The sequence below is a fragment of the Bombus vosnesenskii genome, unplaced genomic scaffold (assembly GCF_011952255.1).
Source record: "Bombus vosnesenskii isolate JDL3184/JDL3185 unplaced genomic scaffold, Bvos_JDL3184-5_v1.1 scf7180000013267, whole genome shotgun sequence".
NCBI lineage: Eukaryota > Metazoa > Arthropoda > Insecta > Hymenoptera > Apidae > Bombus > Bombus vosnesenskii.
Window position 1 is genome coordinate 2,624,681 of NW_022882927.1, and position 22,245 is coordinate 2,646,925.

Genomic DNA, 22,245 nt, shown 5'->3' on the forward strand with positions numbered 1-22,245 from the left:
TCTGGTAATACTAGAAATGAAAATATTTCGAAAAGATATAATCTATAAATAATTATACACGTCCTATCAATTTTATTTTTTAATATAACAGCAGTTATAAATCATTGCGGCAGTTAATATGTTAATGTAGATCATAATAAAGAGAGGATTTATTTTTTGGTATATAAAAATTCTAAAGACCATAATATATATAGAGACATAATTATAAATAATTTTGTAAACTACTCTAAATGATGGAACAATAAAAAATACTTTATTCCCCAATGTTTTGATCCAATAATAAAACAGATTTCTTTCTTATTGATTGCACGAACAGTCGGTAAGGAATTACCGAAATAGAGATACAAGGAAAAGTAGGTCAAATCCTTTCACTCGTTGGAATTAATTCTTCAAAGTATTTACGATGGCACAAATAGAAAGTATCACAGCTAAGCAAAACTTCACATTTTCAGAAGAATTAATTCCTGCTACAAAGATTGTTGTGTAAAATGTCAAAGTGAAATTGTTCAACTATCAACTATGCAGATAATTAATAAGAGGAAGCTATGAAATATTGAAAATATTAATGGTCCATTTGATACAAGTGGACCATAGTTTATATTTTAAATTACAGTATTATTTAAAAGTTTTTATATTAAGTACTTTCGCTGTTATAATATATTATATTCAATAATGGCTAAAATAAAAGATAATACTGTCCAGATAATATTTATTTCTTTACTGCTGGATCTTTTGGCATTTACTATGATATTACCATTGTTACCAGCTTTATTAGACTATTATAAAGAAATAGAAGATAATCAAGGCATATATTTTAAAATTTTGTATTACATACAAAATGCAAGAAAATTTTTTGATGCTCCTGATAAAGTCAATACAGTACTTTACGGTGGTTAGTCTTTTTCCTCATTTTATTTAAGTTATTGATATATTAATATGTATTAACATAGGTGCATAATTTATCTTATAGGTTTTCTTGGTTCTATGTATTCTTTCCTACAATTTTTGAGTGCTCCGATAGTAGGAGCATTATCAGATATATATGGAAGGAAACCATTGATGATATTTTGTCTAACAGGTATTGCATTGTCTTACCTGTTATGGGCACTTTCTTGTAATTTTGCTATATTTGTATTAGCAAGATTTGTTGGAGGTATTAGTAAAGGAAATATTAATTTATCAATGGCTATCATTAGTGATGTTACATCTCCAAAAACAAGGGGAAAAGCAATGGTGAGGTTTAAGATAAACATATGAATAAATGCAACATACATTGAAGACAGATGAATGTAAATAAAGAAATAAGTTAATCTTTCTTATTTTCAGGCACTTGTTGGCATAGCTTTTTCTATAGGCTTTGTAGCAGGTCCAATGATAGGAGCATTTTTTTCATGGATTTCTAGTGATAATAGAAAAGGGACTTGGTACATAATACCTGCAGTATTTGCTCTTTTCTTGGCAGCGAGTGACTTGTTTTTTACTGTTTGCTACTTAAAAGAATCTTTACCGTTGAATTGTAGAACCAGTAATTTTGTAACTGGTGCCTCTGGAATTCTTACTTACATTAATCCTATAGATCTATTCCAATTTAATGGAGTGTCTGGACTAACTTTGCAAGGTGAAGTTGCTTTAAATTAGCATATTATAAATTCTATAGAAATCAATAAAAATTATATATATACATATATATATATATATATATATATATATATATATATATACAATTTCAGACAAAAAGGATTTAAAAACACTGGGTTGTGCATATTTCATATATTTGTTCGTGTATAGTGGCTTGGAATTTACCTTAACTTTCTTAACTCATTATTTGTTTAAATTTACAAGCATGCAACAAGGATGGATGTTTTTGGGAATTGGATTAGTTATGGCAATTTTGCAGGGAAGTTGGGTACGAACAATTCCACCTAATAAAACAAAGTCTGTTGCAGGATTGGTAAATATTTTGAAAACACAGAGCAACTATTTCTGCCATTATTAATTTTACATTGATTAAATTATATTATTATATATTAAATATTTTAGGGTTTATGGCTGATTATTCCAGCATTTATCTGTGTAGGTTTAGCAAATGATATATTGACATTGTCAGTTGGAGTATTTCTGTTTGCAATTTGTGAGTATATTGTGACATAAATTTATGTATATGAAATACAACAAATATCTATGGATTATTTATTATATTTGATTAAAATAAATAAAAATTTTATATCTTTTTCATACATTATAGCAACTGCCATGGTTGTTACATGTATGATGACGCTTGTAACGCGTATTGGTCCAGATCATCAAAAAGGTGCAATAACAGGTGTTTTTCGTTCTCTTGGAGCATTAGCACGAGCTTGTGGACCTATTGTAGCTTCTTCAGGTAAAGATAGAATATTGAATCATTTAATTCAGTAATTTATATTGAATTATTATTTCAGCTTTCTGGTGTATTGGTAGTAAGGCAACATATCTTACCGGTGCTGTATTTCTTGTATTTCCACCTTTAATTCTTCAAACTGTTAAGTCATTTTGAAACAAAGGAAACAAAGGTATTTATATAAGTATTGTATATTTATATTTGTACAGTATTTTTACACATTTTATAACGTTTGTTGTTACAACGTTTTATAACGTTATGTAAACATTTAAGAAAATATTCTTTATACGCTTTTTGTATCATGTATGGAGAGTGAATAATTGTACATTTTAACATGCAAATTTTCTCTCTTTACCTTTCCCTCCTTTTCCGCCATGTTTAGTAGTTATTGATTTATCGAAAAGTTATCAAATTAATGGTACTGTGATATAACGTGCTTTTTCCTGCGATAAACTTATAAGAAAAATACGATTAAGATATATTTCATTAATGCAAAAGAATCACAAAGAAAATTATTGAAATCAAAGATAAAAATATTTTCTTCCATTTCGTACGTCCCTGAGAAAATCATGATTTTGCGTATGCGTAATTGGTGCCTTGTCACGTGCCCTACCCTCTCCCTTTTGTGTCGCGCCATTTACGGTAAGAAATTCTCGGAATTCTTCCGTTCGCGGGACTTCGTCGACGTCCGCGTTGATGTGAGTAACACAGAAGGGGGAGAGTTATTGATGCGATTCGTGAGTGCGACCGGTCCCTCAGTCATTAGGTTTACAATTATTGCGCGGTAGACTGAGTTTGATCAGTTCAAAGGTTACATCTTCAACAAATCGAAGCAAACTGAAGGTATCGGAATCATACAGTACAAATCCTAGTTGCTTCTGTCTGCGGACTAGCAGCAGGTGAGTGTAACCAATTCTTAAAGTGAACATCTTTTTCTTTCGCCCCTCCCGCTTATCTATTTACGCGTTATTGCAATACGTTACGTTCTGTTATTTCTAAATTTCGATATCATACTCTTTTCTTTGAATTGTATTCAAAAAATTAAATTAAAAATTGAATAATCGGTAAACTTATTTTATTTAATTCAATTTATTCGATATCTTTTAAAATAATATTAAATATATGTAATTTTTCTTACTTGAGTTTCGGAAGTATATATATCCACTTTGAAAGAATGTACGGTTTCTGATAATATCGAGCATTTCGTTTTATCAAGTAATACTGATACTACACATTCTGCAAGAAATATAGACGAAATATCTAATGAATACATCTTTATTAAAAATATTAATTAATAAATTTGAAAATGTAATATTGTCAAATATCAAGTAGATTGTTAGTTTGTGGTTATATTATTTTTAGAGCAAGCACGTCTAATATTCTTTTAATGGAAACATTGATGTTAATTAGTGAAAAATAATAACGCAACTAAATATGTTTAAGGTGAAGAATTTATAATTACAATCAAAATGTCACTGTGGGCAAAAGCACAACAATTACCACAAGATGCATTGCAAGAAGTACGTTCAGTTTATGGAGAACATTTTCCAATTGAGGTCCGACACTTTTTATCTTCTTGGATAGAAGAAAAAATGTGGTAAGTTAAATATATTTGCTTTCATCTATCTTTTAATTTATATATATGTATATAGAGTATTTGGAGCAATATTTTTATTATAGGACTGATATAGAACCTGATAATCCACAATATGAACAATATATAGCTACTCTTGTGAGATCTCTAATTCAAGAATTAGAAACTAAGGCAGCTTCATTAAACACAGATGACATGTTTTTAACAAAATTAAAATTAATGGAAGCTGCAAAAAATTTTCGTGTAAGTTTTATAATGAAGCGTTAATAGTTAATTTGAACTATATTAATTTAACACAATGTATCTTTTTTTAATGCAGCAGAGATATACACATAATCCTACAGCGTTATTTAGAATAATTAGACATTGCCTAGGAACAGAAATGAAATTAGTATCTCAAGTAGAGAATTTAGGAGGTGCATTAATGAGTATGGCAGGAGGAAAAGTAGGATTGATTAGTGATGCTATAGCTGAAATAGCCCAACATGTTGAGTCTTTGCGACGTAGAACTCAAGAAACTGGAGAAGATTTGCGAAAAATGGAGCAAGAACAGGAGGCATTTGCTATTAGTTATCACGAATGTACTAAGCTAAATGCACATCTTCAACATCTTGCAACGCAACCACAAAATCAACAAAATTTAGATATGGAGAAAAAAATTAGAAGGTATTTAAATATTTATATAATTGAGCCTTTGTTCTACAACAACGAGTGAGACCCATAATAAATATTTGGGACAAAAACAATAAGCTGATCAAATGTAAACAACACTAGCCTGGCTCGTGATACTTCATTTGGGATAAATGTAAACAACACAAGTCAGACTCGTGGTTCAGTTGCGCTCCATATTTTCTTACTTTAGTTATGTGTAATTCTTTGTTATGTTCACATGTTTAGGTTATAATTCGCTAAAGGAATTAAAAAACCTTATATCTATCATGTCAGTAAAGAGAAAATCTAATATTGATGATATGATATTCTAATCTAATATTAATGATGATGAGAAGTATGTTATTATTGTGGATAGTGATTCGGTAGATTCTTCTGATATTGATAGTGATGGTAATATTGTGTTTCCTATTGTGTTTCATTGTTTAGAAAAATATCACACAGTTGAAGATTACTAATTTTCTACGAGTTTTCACAAAATATTATTATCTTAAACTAAGTATTAATTTTCAAATTGTTACTGATGCATTATCCGCTTTCAAATAATAAATCATTTTTTACTGATGAATCGATCATAATTACTTCTCAGATATCTTAAAAGTATTAATTGTGCCCAAATATGTTTATTATTTCACAATTTCTTTCGTTGCGCTGAAATATACATGTCATAAGACGCATACATTTTGCGCAAGTTCGAGCACACGGCTAAACAGCTAACGCATGACCGATCTTGTTTATTGTGGCCCGAGCAATCGGGAGTTGGTGGGTAGGACAAAGGGTTAATAATATTGTGTATATCTACTGTAGGATGAGGCACTTGATATTATCGTCTTAACTTACTGATCTCCTTTGATTTGCAATATTTTGCTATAGATAATAATATTGATCTAAATCAAAATAATATCAGGTGTTCTATCTTATTGATGTATATAATAATAAAACGTAAATAATGAAAATAATGCTATTATAGGCAAAAAGAGCAACAAGAACAATTACTGAACCATAAAGTAGCAGGTTTAATGCAATTACGACTGACATTAGCTGACAAACTGAAGGATACTATTACTAGATTAAATAGCTTGCAATCTAGAGTCTTAGACGATGAACTTATTAGGTAAAACTTGTTCAATTTCTTTCTCTTCAAATAATCGTGCAAGTTGTAAAGATAAAAATACATATTTATCTAGATGGAAAAGAGATCAACAACTAGCAGGAAATGGCGCGCTATTTAACAGCAATTTGGATTCTATTCAAGAATGGTGTGAAAGCTTAGCCGAATTAATTTGGCTTAATCGTCAACAAATTAAAGAAGCAGAACGTTTAAAGCAAAAATTTGCGTTAGAACCACCAGGAATGCAAGATATTCTTCCTACTTTAAATGCCCAAATTACACAGTTACTTAGTTCGTTAGTTACAAGTACATTCATCATAGAAAAACAACCACCGCAAGTAATGAAAACTAATACTCGTTTTACAAGTACAGTACGCTTGCTTGTTGGCGGAAAATTGAATGTTCACATGACTCCTCCTCAAGTTAAGGTGAGCATTATCAGTGAAGCTCAAGCAAATGCTTTATTAAAGAGCGATAAAATGGCAAAGAATGGAGAAGCTAGCGGTGAAATTTTAAATAATACGGGGACGATGGAATATCATCAGGTAAGAAGAAGAAAATAAAATTATCATAATTCACTATATTGCTAAAACAAAACATGAGCCATCATGCTTTTACTTTCTAGGCAACAAGACAACTTTCTGTAAGTTTTCGTAATATGCAGTTAAAAAAGATCAAAAGAGCAGAAAAAAAAGGAACGGAATCTGTGATGGATGAAAAATTTTCCCTTCTCTTTCAATCGCAATTTAGCGTTGGGGGAGGTGAATTGGTATTCGCAGTTTGGACTCTAAGTTTACCAGTTGTAGTAATTGTACATGGAAATCAAGAACCACACGCATGGGCTACAGTTACATGGGATAATGCATTTGCTGAACCTGGAAGAGTACCATTCGCAGTGCCTGATAAAGTTCCATGGGGTCAAGTAGCTGAAGCATTAAATGTTAAATTTAAATCTGCGACAGGTCGTTCATTAACGGAAGATAATTTACGATTTCTCGCGGAAAAAGCGTTTCGCGGTGGTAATGCAAGTGGGCAAGACTACTCTAGTTTGCTTTTGAGTTGGGCACAGTTTTGCAAAGAGCCATTACCAGAAAGAAATTTTACGTTTTGGGAATGGTTTTATGCTGTGATGAAATTAACCAGGGAGCATTTAAAAAGTCAATGGATGGACGGTTATATATTGGGATTTGTGAGAAAGAGACAAGCGGAAGAAATGTTGGCGAGTTGTGCGTCAGGAACATTTCTAATGCGTTTTTCAGATTCTGAACTTGGTGGTGTTACTATTGCTTGGGTTGGAGGTAAATATCTATACATTTTACTACTTTGAACTAGAGTCGTTACTGTTTTCTCTTTCAGTCAATATTCTCCAATTTTATATTAATATTTGTAGATCAGACTGAAGTTTTCATGTTACAACCTTTCACGAGCAAAGATTTTGCGATACGTAGTTTAGCTGACCGTGTGTCCGATTTACAACACCTGCTTTATCTCTATCCAGACATATCGAAAGATCAAGCATTTTCTAAATATTACACGCCATTTACAGGTAAATATCCTTTACTCTCGTTTCTTCACTTTTATTCATTTTCGTAATACTTTGAATTGAGATTGTGTAAAATATATTTTATCATAGAAAATCAATCTACATCGGCAAATGGATATGTGAAACCGTTTTTGGTAACGCACGTACCTGGTTGGGGCGGGCCTGGTGTCGGTGGTCAAACACCGTCGCATTCCTCCGTAGTAGGAGTAGGAAGTAGCGGTCAAAGTGGTCCCGGTGGTAGTTATCCAGCAACACCATCAACTATATTTCAAGCGCACAGTCCAGATCCCTCTGTAACGCGTGATACTCCATCAGTGGCTTCCAGGTCAGTCCCCTGGATTTAAAATATCAATCGTATCATATACATTTTTTTATTAATATAAGCTGCCATAGAAATTTCAATATAAGATATGCAAAGATTCTTTTTTGTTTCTTCGTGCAATGTATTTAAATATCGGACAAGTATATGTTCTAAGAAATGTGTCTGAATCTTTTAATTCATAACATACCATTTCCGGTGACTGCAATAATTATTTTATATAATATTATACGACTATCGTATGTACTGTTTACTAATAACATATCGAATCGACATGATGTTTGAGTACTTAATGTTTGGTCAATAAAGATAGATTAATGAAGAGTTTCTAAAAGGCAGAAACGACACATTCCTACAACTAATAACACTTTGCATGTCTTTTATATTCTATCTGTGCAGATGAATGTCAGTATTGTTTTTTTTATGTTTTCTTTTTGCGAACATTTAGCAAATATTATAATTTACAATAATACTGTAGTTTCAAATTTTGTAAACTTTTTAATGAAATTTTGAAAATTTTTATATCTGATTACTATAACATTAAATGAAAGTGTAAGTAACGTTAAACCCTATCAAACAATTTTATTTACGATTAAGTAAATTGCATACTGAAGAATACTGGATGCATAAAGACAATTTTGATAAAAAGCATATTTTATTATGTACACGATACTGACGATTGCTGAAGTTAACGAACTTTTTGGCGTTATTCAGTTTTTTCCTCTTACAATTAGATTTTGTTTTAAATTAACCCTTTGAAGACGAGTATCGGCAAATAACCGCCCGAATTTGTTCACAGTTCCAGACACTTATTTTGAAGTGGCTGGCGTACGTCTATTTTTCTGAAATATTTACGCGTATTTACGCATAAGTATAGTAAACTAAACAGTATTATGTTTTTGATGAAAGAAAATTATAGATCTTTAGCGATGAGACCTTATATTCCGTTTAACGTAAACTCGCGATGTAGGATGATGGTCAAGTCAAAACGAATTTCAGTCTTTCAATGGCATTACCAGACGAATCAGCAAGCTTTTTATATATTTTATATTTTTTATAATACTTTATACACGATGCCTAAAAAATCTAGAAAGGACATGTTCGATAGTGATAGTAGTGATGACGAATATTATTTTGAAGTTGACAAGACAGAAGACGACGACAGTGCTTCAGGCAGTGGAAACAAATTCCGTTCAATAAGCAGTCGGTTCAGAAGTTTCAATATTTCTAATGATAGTGACAGCGATGATGAACTAAATATTAATGAAAATAATATAAGCCTCGACAATGAATAACGCAAACGTTCAACGTGTATATTTTCTCAACTACGCGCACCGATACCCCTCGTCGAGCGGCCCCGTCCGCAAAGATTTAACCTTCATGTTATCCAGTATTCAATGCTGATATTATAATTTTTTATCAATAAGCATATGACTAGTATTAAGTGGCATTATTAAAAAGTTCGATATAATTCAATAATGCCTCTATTAAATTTCCAAAGTCCTCCACAAGAATGTTTCTACTACTATTTAAAGAGAACAGAAATACGTTCTTAAAGGAATGGTTGATAAATAGGCTATTTTATGCTTATTCTGAAGATTTACGCGATACTTTGTAGTACACAGGATAATACAGTTATATTATAATATTTCAAACTTTATAAAATTACTTGTAAAGCAAATTGTAATGAAATCCGTCCAACGGATAAAGTAGATACAGTAGATTGGAGGATCTTTGGATGTATGGCGTAAAGATCATCGATCTTTTTAAGTTTTTCGCTCTTTTTTCCTTTGTTTCTATCATAAGTTATAGTACGTAATTTGTAGCACTAATAATGAACATAAAAAAATAACAGATTAAGGACCAATAACATATGCGTTCTCCTCAGACTGCCAAATTTTATAAATTTTCTTTTTTTTTCTCTCTATCTTTCTTTAAAGAGAAACGGCTTATCCATGGCATTACAAAACAAAACAAATAAAAGTGAAAAAGCTGTTGTATCGCTAATAGTATTCTGTATGTATAAATATATATTCTCTCATACATATACACATGTGCGTGTTGCACACACATGTGTGTACATATACATATATCTTTTTATATATAAATCCATGTGAAAGAGTAATGTGTTACGAATCTGTGCATGTGCAAAAGTAATACACGAAATTTTGAAAAATCGAAGGCATAGGCCTGGAGCAAGCCGGTACAACCACAGCAACGGAAAATTAAATGCATAAACGCTACTCCTGATAAAAAACACAACTCCAATCACAGTTACAATTCTAGTACTGGCAATCGAGTGTATTTAAACATTATTGCAAAATTGTTATGAAGCAGTGGCACTAGAATTTTAATAAAAATTCGTCTAAATAGAGTCATACAATAGGTGTAATTATAATAGAGTAGAAATCGGGGATAAATAATAGCTCTCAAGTGACCGATCAATCTTGGCTAGGTTGGGGATTTCTTGTGGTTGTTTGTATTTCCTTTGCCGTGTTGTACCGCTATCAGGCTAATCGGTCACACGTTTCGACGAAATAGACGATTCTTAATGATTCGTATGTATGATATAAGCGATAAATTGAATTTTTAAAGTAGTCAATCAAGAGAGAAGGAAAAAGAAAAAAAAAAGAACAAAATTGGATCGAATCGGTTTCGTATCACACGCAATATGTTTTGATTCAGTAAGAGTCTCTTGTTCATTACTATGCCAGTGATTGGAGTTGTGCTTTTAATTTGTGGTAGCTACGCTCCGGGCCTTGGCCAGTCAAGCGTTGGGCGAACAAATCCGGACATGGACTATGTGGAGTTGATGGGTCACAGCGAACTTCCCTCGATCGACGAAAATCTCAACTTGGATCACTTTACCTTCTCTGAGTTCATACAATCCTACAACACTAAGCCACAATAGGTATGTCAGGCGTGATATATTTCTTGTATCTATCTATCGATCAATTATCTTTATTTCTTATCCCAATTATAATTTTAATCGTACACACAACGAATGTAATGCGTTATTATCGTTGTTTTATAGGGGAGGGATGTAAAAATGTTTTCGTCGTTTGCAATATATATTATCTTAAATATATATACACACACACACCTATTAAGTAGGTTTGTCTCCGAGGAAACGTGGCATATCTTTGATTTTCATCGTGTAAGAGTGCAATATGTTTCAGAGCTATTATCATTTAGTTCTATTATAAATGAATGATTGAGATCGATCTTTATGTAGTAACATTGTCGAGTTGCAATTACGTATGCCTGAGCGTACCATGTGCAATGGTACTCTGTATATCGCTTTATAAACCTAATACTTAATTTTCGATTTTGACTAAATGCTTGCTACGGAACGACGGTACAATTCAATGTATGGAGTGTTCAATTGAGTGATATTGATCGACCGAAAGCATTCGAGACACACGATTGTAGAAACTGGTCTTATTCTACCATTTAGATTTTATTCGAAAACAAACAGTGTTCGCCACAAAGTATCGAATATTGTGCATGAATACTTTACCATGACCAGGGAAATATTAATGTGTAGTGTGCAATTATAATGCTATATATACAGGGTAACGATAATTGTTTTACGAGTATAAGATTAAACGAACTTTGTGTTTTTCTCTTAAGTAAAAGATGACTTACATTATGTGATCAAAGTTTTAGTTATTAATTGGAAAAAATGCACAAGAGAAACTTGTAGCAGGTGACGATGAGATCTAGATGTCAGCTGAAAGTAGAATTGCTATGATAATACGTAGAATATAATACAGACAATCATTTGCACGTCCATTCATGTAAATAATGAAATAAAAAAAAAAAGAAGAATTTTAATTTACTAATGGGCCAGCGTGCCGGAATAAGAAACGGGGTTTGTGCAACGCTAATATGAAGTATGTGTAACATGTAATCAGCGTGACCTAAATATGTGCCTTATAATCTTCGAATTAATGCTCGTTATATTTTTTGAAAACTCTTATAGACAAGTTGCATGTATTTTTAGCAAAAAATTTTGTCTTCGAGTCGCCGTTTAACTTAACTAACGAAGAAATATTATGTTTCTTATCATTTAAATCTCTTTTATATTGAAATCTAACTTCCAAAAATTTTTGGAGAAATTAACATTGAATATTTCCGTTTGGTGCGTGATATTTTTAGTGCGATGTACGACATGCGACGAATTTATATTTTTCAATTGTTGCCGAAGTAACTTAAACTTTTCGGTGAACCTTTTAGATCTCTAAGCGTAGGAAGTTTCTATTATCGGTTAAAATAGATAATTACATATTCGTTTTCTAATAATCGTTCCCTCCCCTATAGTTTATGTACTTTATTAAAAACTATGAATTGTTGCGCGTATATACAACATCGATATACGCTAAATTTTTGAATAGGATTGAAGTCGTCGTTATCCTAATTATATTTACTATATATAATATAAATATTATATAATATTATATATATATATATATATATATATATGTACGTATGAATCCATGTACGTACGTATCTATGTATGTATGAGTGCATGCATGTACCTAATGGTGTACATGCGTGTACATACGTACACGTGTATGTATGGATGTATGTAAAGATAAACTAAATTTTGAAAGACTAGTGCGTTAATACTGTTTATTATTAAATCTATTGTCTATTATCTTTTATCAAAGATTAGAGTTTATTTTATTATTGAGAACAATTTTACTGTTTGTAAAAGATATACGTTATTATTATCTTTATTCCTCTATATATAATAATTATTATTATTATTATATAAGCGTAAAATATAAGATGTGTTCGCATACCGAATCGACATACCGAATAAAATAGCTTTTAATTCGATTTTTAAATTGTTTTTATTCAAGTTTTAAACAATTCAATATTTTTTCCTCTAAATATTTATTATAATATACGATAGAAATTTATATATGGAAAAATAGAGAAGTTATACAGAAGTTTTGTTACTCAGATTACAATTATTTTTGTTCGTATCTCATTCACACGTCACAGTTTCACATATTTGTGCCGGGAGATTATCGTATTTGAAATCCAAACATTCGCAATCAGCTGGCATACAAGTATCTTCGTAATATCCGGGTGCGGGATAACTGACTTGGTAAATAGTATCAGCACACATAGGGTCTAAAGGTGGTTGATATTTTTCTTTAGATGCCCATGGTATATGTTCCTTGGGAAGTGGAGTCCAAGACTGATACGATAGTTTGTTTATAGTGTCATATTCAATTTTTTCAGATCTAACAGTTTAGTAAAAAGTATGTTGGTTGGTCAAGTTGGTCAAGGAATTATTGCGCAATTTGTTATAGTATTAGGTTGCTGGATAAGATCTGTTCGCTAAGAATACATATATAATTAATGACAATTACAATTTATAACATTCATCTATGTGCATATAGCATTATGTCTCTTTTATAAAGAAAAAAGAACTTATTAAGTTGTTTGCGACCACAAAGTTGTTTCTTTTTTGTTAAACTTCTTTCAATTTTGGAATGAATGTAATAAATATCCTTTAACTTTGGAGCGAAAGTGTATACAACAACCCAATATGCTTGGCTAATAAGAAATGTCTGATCTACCTCTGATACTGAACGACAGGTTTAAAGCTTTTAACCCATTCTACTGGCCCAGGTTTCGCGTAAGATAGTTTCGTTGTAGTTCTGTCGTCAATAGGTGTATCTGGGCTTCGAAGATTATCACATGGAATAATGAGATCCGGTCGTAACGTAATTTTTTCCACAAAATCGCAACGGTTGGTAGTTTCGGATTGCATTAGACCATTGCCTATCATGTTTCTGCTTCGAGGTAATATCGGCAAACGTCTTTCGCTTTGGACCGGTAGGTAACTCAACTGTAGGAAAATTAATATAGAAGGAAACAAAGAGTAGTAATAAGAGCAAATGCTCTTAGTTAATTTACTAATAGCAAATGCTATTGGTAAATTAAGGGTTGTTTGAATAAAGAGACAATTTCATTTTGCAGCAATTTAAATAAACTAACTCAAAATCAAAGCATTTTTTGATATATACTATAAATTAGTAGTCAACTAATATTTGTAGTAATAAATTTTTGAACTTCTGAATATGAAAGCTGTAAGTATGTAATCTATAACTTTCTTTCTTTTCCAATAAATATAATTTAAATATTGGAATTGTCTTCTTTTTGCTGTGATGTCTTCAGATGTTACAGAAATACATTTACTTTGCTTGTTGTATCTGTTGAAATTTTGCCATCAGGTTTCGAGATAGCATTGCAAGGAATAACAGGTTCCACTCGTTCAACGATAGCCGATTGCAAATAGCTTTGTTTATAAATAGTATCCGAGTGAAATTCACCACCGATAGGAAAGACATTGGCAGCAGTCGGCCGTACAGGTTTCTCCATGCATGGCTCTTCGTTCTTTAAGAAACTTTCAGTGTACGTTGTCTTTCCGCACATAGCAACATCTGGAGCTCTATAAACGTTATAGTAAAAACATCCCTTTGGTTTATCTATTTAAATCGAATAAGCCACAGGGTTTAATTATGGCAATCAATATTTTTGAGATGTCTAAGGAGGTAGTAAAACAGATGTTTAGTACAAAAATAAAGAAACAAGTTTAGTAACATAAGACTAGTTGACAGCATATTATATTTTAGTAAATACTATAATATTGTATTTTAGTAAAAGTCCTCCCTTGTAAGACACAAAAAGTATGACTTTCATATCTTTCCCCTGTGGTATTCAAACATAATACATATATACTGGTAGATTGGTTTCTGCTGCCAGGAGTACGTATCTCTTTCTGGAATGTGAACAGGTTGATAACTTAACTTCTGTGTAGTATCAGTAAGAATCGGTTCACTAGGTGGATAGTAAATCGCTATGGGTTTGAAGTTCAATGTCGGTTCCGTACAGCCTGGGTCCGTATAAGAAAGTTTCGCTGTGGTACTAGCATCCAGCTTGCCGGAACTTAAACGAATGTTCCCACAAGGTATTATAATTTCTGGTTTGTCCACGTATTTACGCGGGTAATCCTGACGAATTGTGGTAACAGACTCCATTCGACCAGATCCGATCATCGGCCTAACACATCAGAGAATGACATCTAACAGATTTCTTAATTTCATTCGTTTCAATTCTTTAAACTCGTTACCTTTGCCTGGGTATGATTGGTTTTGTTTTAGGAATACTCCCAATGTGTTTGTAACTCAATTGATTAGTCGTTTCACCGAGAAATCGAGCATCGGATTTAGTGAGAGCAGGTTTGGGTCGGATAGGTTGAGATCGGCTGCGTCGCATTTCCGCATGATCCACGTTTAAATATGATAAGTGATACGTGGTATTATTTTCGAATAATTTCGAAGGAGGCTTATACGTTCTCACCGGAGCGAATGACTTTGCTCGAGACGGTTGCACGTATTTCCTTGTGCACTAGATATGCACGATATTAAATCACCCAGTTTATCAGTCGGAAATTATAATAGAAAAATTAGTGGGTTCGTTACTTTAATGTCACAGGGGCATTCTGCTGGTTTCTGGCACGGCAGTTGAAACTGCTTCTTTGTATTCTGTATCTCCACTACTTCCATTTTGTACTTAATATTATTACATATAATAATAACAATCAAAAACTATTTCCCTTTTTATGAATAAGATAGAAAGACGTGTTTATAGTCAATAAATTTAGATTCTCAAAAGATTCGTAATATATAAAGTATAACAATATAAAACAATAAAAGTGCAGCTGCGAACACGAATCTCTACATTCCGTTTTATGACTTCAGTGACATACAATTTGGAGAGGCAAACTTCGAAGTTACTGTTATGTCATCGTTATTTAAATGGAAACAAAATAAAGCCAATGATAAAATCGATTGTGTCGATGATCGATTTGTATACTCAAATCATAGCAATGGTAAGAACAAAAATATTTGTTGATATTTTATAGACCGAAATGATTTACTAATAATAACTGTAATGGAAATTTCTGTCTTAGCTACTAATAGAAAATTTATTTTCTCGTACGTATCGGATAAAAATATAATATGAATATGTAGAATGTTTATTTTAAACAATAAGAATATGTCTTTTTGCTATTTTAGATCACAGTTAATTTTTAAGATTAGATAAATGTTCCTTTTCGACAGTATCTAGCGAAAATGCATGTAAATCGATGTGTTTTTAAGACAATAGTACATGGAAGACATAGAAAACATACAATGCAATTACGTGTAATTGATCACGTTTCATTTTAAGGGGATGTCATGTATATGCGTAGTCGTAAAACAGTGTCTGCATTCGTTTTATCATTTGTCTCACATTTCCACGAAGCATATCGAAAAACATTGTGTTAACATTATATATATTTACTGTATACAATATAATCATACTATGATTCGAATTAATATAGTCGAATTAAAAGAAAATGGTATAAACACAAGATAAATTAAATGTAATTGTCGATAAATCTACGCAGACCGTAGATTAGAAACTAGCGTTTGAAAAAAGAGGTAGTAATGCGTGATAAAATTAAGAGAGACAGCACAAATAATAAGATGCGATATTTGTAATGCATCGAATAATTCTTCTCAGTTGACACAGGGCTAATGCTATTTTTCAAGCATTCAAGATCTTTTTAACACCAAGAGAAGAAAGGGCTTTTATTCTGGAAGCGCTGTGTAAATGTATCAGAGAACGAGAATAGTCTTGGTGCTCCGTTTCCCTTGGCCCTGTAAAATAACATTGGTAAAATCAAATTTTATTTATATATCTTCTTGTAACTTATAAAAAATATGTAAAATACTTTTCAACGATCACAGCAGGCATTTGTACCAACTGCACAGGGCTTTTGGCATCCTTTAAAGCTTGTTGTAAGTTCAAGATTTGACCGCGCATTACGCTCATTTGTTTATCAAAATGAGGTCGATCGAAACCTTTATCTTGCTATAAGAATAAATGTGTTTTACTGTAGAGTTATGATTGTAGAATACTATATATATTTATATAAAATAATCGCCATTTTATACGACTTACTTTAAATAATTGATATAAATCGTCACAAAGATCTTGTACAAAATTTTGATCCGAAAGTTGTGGTAATACAAGTTCTCGCGTTACATCGCTAAATGGTTGTTTCGCTTGACTTAACCATGCCCAGTGATACGGATAAGCACGCCATGAATCGGGATGTTTAAAAGGAAAAGCCAAACCATTATCTATAGCGGCTATTTTTACTTCACCCTGTTCTGATCCGTTTTTTCCTTTACTATTATCGTATTTAATTAACCAGTTATCATTACCTTAAAAAAAGTCAGTGTGTCATTTAATAGTTTAGCTTTAAATATAAAAATAAAAAAATCTTACGAAATGTTAAATACCTCTGTCAGTATTTCTAATTATATAGTCCAAAATAACTAAGCGTTCGAATTGAAGTTGAAATTCTCTACTAAGACGTGGTGATAGAGGTTCATTTTCCCATCGCCTTAACCAGTAATCAGCATCCTTGTAACCATCTACGAAAACTTGAAAAGAACCAACTTTCGGCGGCAAACCAATACGATTGAAATGAGATCCCACTGTAGGAAACTGGTCCATGATAGCTTGCTTCATACGAGCTTTTTGACGGTCTAAGCGTGGGTAGTTAAATGTTTTACTGACAAGTTTGACTACTCTAGTATTTGGAACTATACCCAGACCCAATTTACGGTCAACTAAACTTGCACCCGCCTCACTGAGGTATCCTTGATTTGGAATTAAACAACTTCTCCCAAAACAACACGGGCAACAAAGTTTGTGCATCCATTTTGTCCATTTTGGATTTAATCTTCCATAAGGTTCTTCATCCTTTGGCTTAAAAACACCTATTATTTTCTATAAGACAAAATGTCTTGTTATTGTTATAAAATTATGATTTTAAATGGTTGATATTATTAAATAGATTGTAATTTTCAAATATAAAATGAAGTTATACCTTACCCCTGTGGGATTTTTTACAAAGTAACTGCCACTAGAACCTTGGTATATCCTTTCGGGGGAGATTCCATTGTCTATTGCCAATTCAGCCTGCCATACTAACTCAGAGAATTGTGGATCATCTATAAGATATAACAGATTTGACTAGAGATAAAGAATTAGAAGATAAATCTATTAGAATAGATATTAACAAACCAGGGAAACGATTAAAGGTGACATCCAGCTCCAGTCGACCAAGGAGAGGCTGGCTCTCCCGGTCCATCCCAGGGGAATCAATGGCTATGGTTTGTTCGTTGCTCAGATTGGGAACAAATTCAACGTCTGGTATTAGTTCTGAACACTCATTTACTGGCAAACAATTGTTAGATGTGATTGAAAGATCTACCAATGCATCAGTTTCCACTAAGGCAGAAGTATTAGTATTGTTCTGGCTATGATATTCTCGATAAGGCACGTGTAATTGCCGCTGTTCGGAGTCGCTCATTACAACCGAATCTGCTAGTTATTTGGCAGATCCTTTTATCACCCGTTTGTTTAAAAAATCGTTTGCACAAATAATCCTATCTATTTCCCCATATTCCTTTCCCACCTGTCAATGATGCAAACGATCGAACTCGTGTTTAACAAGTATTTTCGCCATTACAAATTTTAAAGCAATCATTGCGTCATTAAAATAACAACTCTGAATTATTATGAATTTATTAACTTATGAGAATAGCCATAGAATAAAGGCATATGTTTATGATGCTTAGGGGAGCACTGTGTAACTAATTAATATCTACGACTCGTCATTCCAGCAGACGATATCAGCTGATAGGATTAACGCCATACTTAATTTTTTCTATACTGTTGTATATGTTCGCATGTAGATATAAATTATAGCTTTCCATTTATACAGAAAATACATCTTTAATTATATAGATATATTCGTCATATTCTGTCTACATAAATTTGTCTACACAAAGTGAATATAATTAATTGTATTTTATAATTAATTGATTAATTAATCGTATTTTTCCTTTAAATCAGATATAGTGAATAATAATAAAGTTGCCATATAAGTTTGAATAAATATTACACTTTGTTAATACATTTTATTTATATACACATACCATGAAGTTGAAAAGTATGAAACTGAAAAGTTTCTTTAAAGATGCATAGAAAAAACTTAAATTTTGTAGATACAATTAAAATTCTCAAAAATGTATGATGTTATTTATAAAATCTCATTTTATTTTTAGTTTATATAATAAACGATGTTAACGGATAAAATTATAAAACATAATATATACATAGAATTCATCACAAAAATTGTCTAGAAAGTCACATCAACCAATCAGTATATAGAACGGTCTATCGAAATATAAACAAGGAAGATAACGTTAGAATAATAGTCGTGTGTGATACTCGTATCCGTGTACTTACGTGAGCCGGTGCTCTAGTAGCTTCGGTTTCCCTTGAACCTTGTCCGGTTATTAACTTACTCTTTCATAATTAAGATCGTGATGTGCCTTTTGCGTACTTACTTAATTATTTTGTATAATTCAATAATTCGTGCATTGATTACGCGAAACTTTTCATCTTTATCGTTATTCCTCTACCGGTCGTCATGATTTATAATTCTTATAGCTCAATTAGATAACAAATTTAATTAACATAATTTATTTAAAGTATTTAATTACCAATTATCAATGTAAATATTTATATCTTAAAAAAGTTATATATGTGTTTACATACACATATATACATTTACATATGTGTATATATATATGTACATACATACACAAATATACATAAAGGAGGGAAAATAAATTGTACATACGAAATTTTAATTCTAATTTTCTAAAAAATAAAAGTTTATCTGTGCAATTAATGCATCCTGTAAGGGGCAACATGTTTCTCGTATGCGTAACTGTGGGCCTTGTACTTTTGGCCTCCAAATATCACAAAAATGTCTTTCAAAGTGTTAGACATCTCTGTCAATGTATAAACAGTAAAAGCTGTAAGCAAAGTGATAATAAGAAGAAAGATCTTAAAATCACATTGGACAAAATCATTTTAGCTGATACTCCAGAAAAATGTGATTATGCTATTCAACGTATTCATTGGTAAGTTGTACAATTGTTTTTATCTTAATATTAAATTACATATTCTAAATGCTATATATAGAAAGTATACACTAGTGCTCTATTTACATTTTTTCTTGTATACCTAACTATGGACTTTTAGAACGTTATTTATATTGATATATATTTTTTTAATTACTTACTTGTTATCCTTCAATAAGTTCCTGCTATTTAAGAATTTTAGAGTATATTCATATATTTTAATCATACATATATCTTTTTACAATAATAAATTTTTGTTTGGTAATGGTCCTAAGTATATAATTAGGATTTTCATACATTTTATGACAATACATAATTAAAAGTATAGAAATGTAATTTTAAACATCGTCATTATTATTATTCATTTGTTTATCTTGGAATAAATATCTTTTGTGTTAAAGCAACTTGTCTAATGATGTGCTGGGTTTTGATTGTGAATGGGTCAATGAAGGATCTGTTTCTTTGCTTCAACTTGCTACATTTAATGGAGTATGTGGCCTTTTTCGCATTGGCAAAATTGGATATATTCCTCAAAAATTGAAAGTATGTAATATTTCACAAATTTAAATCAATATGTAAATTAAATGGTTATGTAAATAATATGACAAACATTTTTTTAGGATTTACTAGCTAATAAAGATATTCTTAAAGTAGGAGTTGCTTCATATGAGGATGGACAGAAGATATTAGCAGATTATGGGTGTAGAGTTAGCAGTACAATTGATTTAAGGACATTAGCAGCACGAGTGAAGCTACCAAGTCCACAAAGTTTAGCTGCAATGAGTTTGCAATATTTAGGCTTGGAAATGGATAAATTGATAGAAATTAGGTGCGGCAATTGGGATGCTGGCACTCTTACTGACGAGCAAGTAGCATATGCTGCTTGTGATGCAATTGCATCTGTTCTTATTTATGACCAAGTAAAATATAATCTCTAATGCATTTTAAATAATTTCATTACAGAAAAATATATCTAATAACTTATTTCATATTTTATAGATTACGCAGAAAATGAAAGAGAAGTATTCATTGTGGGAAATCTTAAAAAATTATATAAAAAGTATGTGTAATAAAAATCTAAATATGCATTTTCATTGTGTACCTAATGATGTAATTGATACGAGGTAATATGTTTAATATATTAAAAACATTTATTTTATAAATATCAAATATTAAAAATATTTTGAATTCCAGGTTCAAGGCTCAACATGAACACACAATTATTACAGAAAATGATCATTTTGGCAAGAATACCAGAAATTACAAAGCAAATAATAACACTATACGTAAAAATAATGTACCTACAAGAAATAAACCATTATATCATAATTGTTACTTACAAGCACCAGATGGAGAAATATTATGTACATGTGATCGTAAAAAAGCAGAATGGTATCTTACAAAAGGATTAGGAGAAGTAATTGAAAAGGAACCACTTACCGTCAGGTTAAAATTTGAACCTTCTGGGCGAGCTTTGGGACAGGTTGGACAGTATTACACACAAATTAAAATCAATCAGTGTGTGGTTTGTGGAACATCAGATAAGTTTATTAGAAAAAACGTTGTACCTCGAGAATATCGTAAATATTTTCCATGTAAGTTAAATTTCTTTTAAATAAAATTTTATTTAAACTCCACATATAGTAAAATGCGTTATTAATAAATTTCCAAATATTTTCTAGTGGTGATGAAAGCACATCAATCTCACGATATATTATTATTATGTCCATCTTGTCATGAAATTAGCAATTATCATGATCTGCAGCTCAGAAGAAAGCTAGCAGACATGTGCGACGCACCTTTAGTTGGCCCAGTGACACATATACGTAATAAAAATGTAGATAATTCAAGGAAGTTACATTCAGCTGTTAAAGCTTTAAGAGAAAGAACAACTTTGCCTGATGCACGACGTAAAGATTTAGAACATTATATTTTAGAATGTACAAATGAGAAACAAGTTACACCAATTCTGCTTGATGTATTAAACAAAAAATTAGAGAACACAATATCAATACCCAATCCTGATCAACCTAAATGCCAACCTCATGGTTTAAAGGTATCATTAATGAATGATAGATGTTCTTTTGTTCTATAAAAATATTACAAATTTTATTTTTCAGGTTGTTCAATATTTTCATAAAAGGGAAGGCGGTTTAGTAGAATTGGAACGTATGTGGAGGGAACATTTTCTTCTGACTATGAAGCCAAAGTATCTACCAAATCTATGGTCTGTTCATCACAATCAAGAAAGATTAATTATTCATCAATCACAAAACAGAATTAAACCAGAAGATGCAAAGGTAGCTGGTTTGGCATACTGAATTTTAAATATTATGTACCTAAAGGACTCGTATAAGAGCGAGTACTTGTATTAAAAGACTGTTACATAAATTTGTATCTCTGGTTATGTGCATATATTTATATATATACATGTACATACATATTATTTATATATTTAGATCTACACACATGTACATAAGAATCGATAACGTTTTTCCTTTTCTACCTTACTTTGATGAATAAGATTGGTTGTAATTTGTAAAAACCTT

The 22,245-nt window shown here is 31.4% G+C and overlaps 4 protein-coding genes and 1 long non-coding RNA gene across 8 annotated transcripts; 3 read left to right on the forward strand and 2 right to left on the reverse strand.

The window, feature by feature from the left end:
• The first annotated feature begins 268 nt into the window (after nt 1–268).
• On the forward strand, nt 269–2,716 carry LOC117230841 (major facilitator superfamily domain-containing protein 10). Its single transcript, XM_033488703.1, has 7 exons — nt 269–892; nt 971–1,233; nt 1,327–1,618; nt 1,731–1,951; nt 2,041–2,131; nt 2,246–2,383; nt 2,442–2,716. Exons 1-7 carry the CDS (start codon nt 673–675, stop codon nt 2,534–2,536), a joined length of 1,320 nt encoding a protein of 439 aa, XP_033344594.1. The 5' UTR covers nt 269–672; the 3' UTR covers nt 2,537–2,716.
• On the reverse strand, nt 2,116–2,860 carry LOC117230843. The gene is made up of 2 exons (XR_004492876.1): nt 2,479–2,860; nt 2,116–2,377 (listed from the first exon to the last, which is right to left on the reverse strand). It is a non-coding gene; the product is annotated as an uncharacterized LOC117230843 (long non-coding RNA).
• Nucleotides 2,861–3,027: 167 nt separating this feature from the next.
• LOC117230840 (signal transducer and activator of transcription 5A) lies at nt 3,028–11,441 on the forward strand. Of its 3 annotated transcripts, none has more exons than XM_033488700.1 (10): nt 3,028–3,279; nt 3,824–3,977; nt 4,061–4,217; nt 4,294–4,640; nt 5,614–5,757; nt 5,831–6,299; nt 6,380–7,052; nt 7,145–7,300; nt 7,388–7,622; nt 10,362–11,441. In XM_033488700.1, exons 2-10 carry the CDS (start codon nt 3,850–3,852, stop codon nt 10,525–10,527), a joined length of 2,475 nt encoding a protein of 824 aa, XP_033344591.1. In that variant the 5' UTR covers nt 3,028–3,279; nt 3,824–3,849; the 3' UTR covers nt 10,528–11,441. The 3 variants fall into 3 exon arrangements, with proteins under 3 accessions (XP_033344591.1, XP_033344593.1, XP_033344592.1); XM_033488702.1 differs by lacking the exon at nt 10,362–11,441 and adding an exon at nt 9,799–10,226; XM_033488701.1 differs by lacking the exon at nt 3,028–3,279 and adding an exon at nt 3,574–3,595.
• A 1,142-nt stretch (nt 11,442–12,583) lies between these two features.
• Nucleotides 12,584–18,521, reverse strand: LOC117230842. The gene is made up of 10 exons (XM_033488704.1): nt 17,784–18,521; nt 17,592–17,710; nt 16,994–17,486; nt 16,650–16,915; nt 16,420–16,559; nt 14,770–15,039; nt 14,379–14,699; nt 13,836–14,088; nt 13,214–13,485; nt 12,584–12,874 (listed from the first exon to the last, which is right to left on the reverse strand). The coding sequence occupies exons 1-10, from the start codon at nt 18,070–18,072 to the stop codon at nt 12,613–12,615; spliced, it is 2,685 nt and encodes an 894-aa protein (XP_033344595.1). The 5' UTR covers nt 18,073–18,521; the 3' UTR covers nt 12,584–12,612.
• An 825-nt stretch (nt 18,522–19,346) lies between these two features.
• Nucleotides 19,347–22,162, forward strand: LOC117230875 (exonuclease 3'-5' domain-containing protein 2). 2 transcript variants are annotated; one of them, XM_033488758.1, is made up of 7 exons: nt 19,347–19,696; nt 20,098–20,239; nt 20,317–20,616; nt 20,696–20,820; nt 20,891–21,291; nt 21,379–21,752; nt 21,817–22,162. In XM_033488758.1, the coding sequence occupies exons 1-7, from the start codon at nt 19,461–19,463 to the stop codon at nt 22,015–22,017; spliced, it is 1,779 nt and encodes a 592-aa protein (XP_033344649.1). In that variant the 5' UTR covers nt 19,347–19,460; the 3' UTR covers nt 22,018–22,162. The 2 variants fall into 2 exon arrangements, with proteins under 2 accessions (XP_033344649.1, XP_033344650.1); XM_033488759.1 differs by having other exon boundaries at nt 19,426–19,696; nt 20,351–20,616.
• The last annotated feature ends 83 nt before the right edge of the window (nt 22,163–22,245 follow it).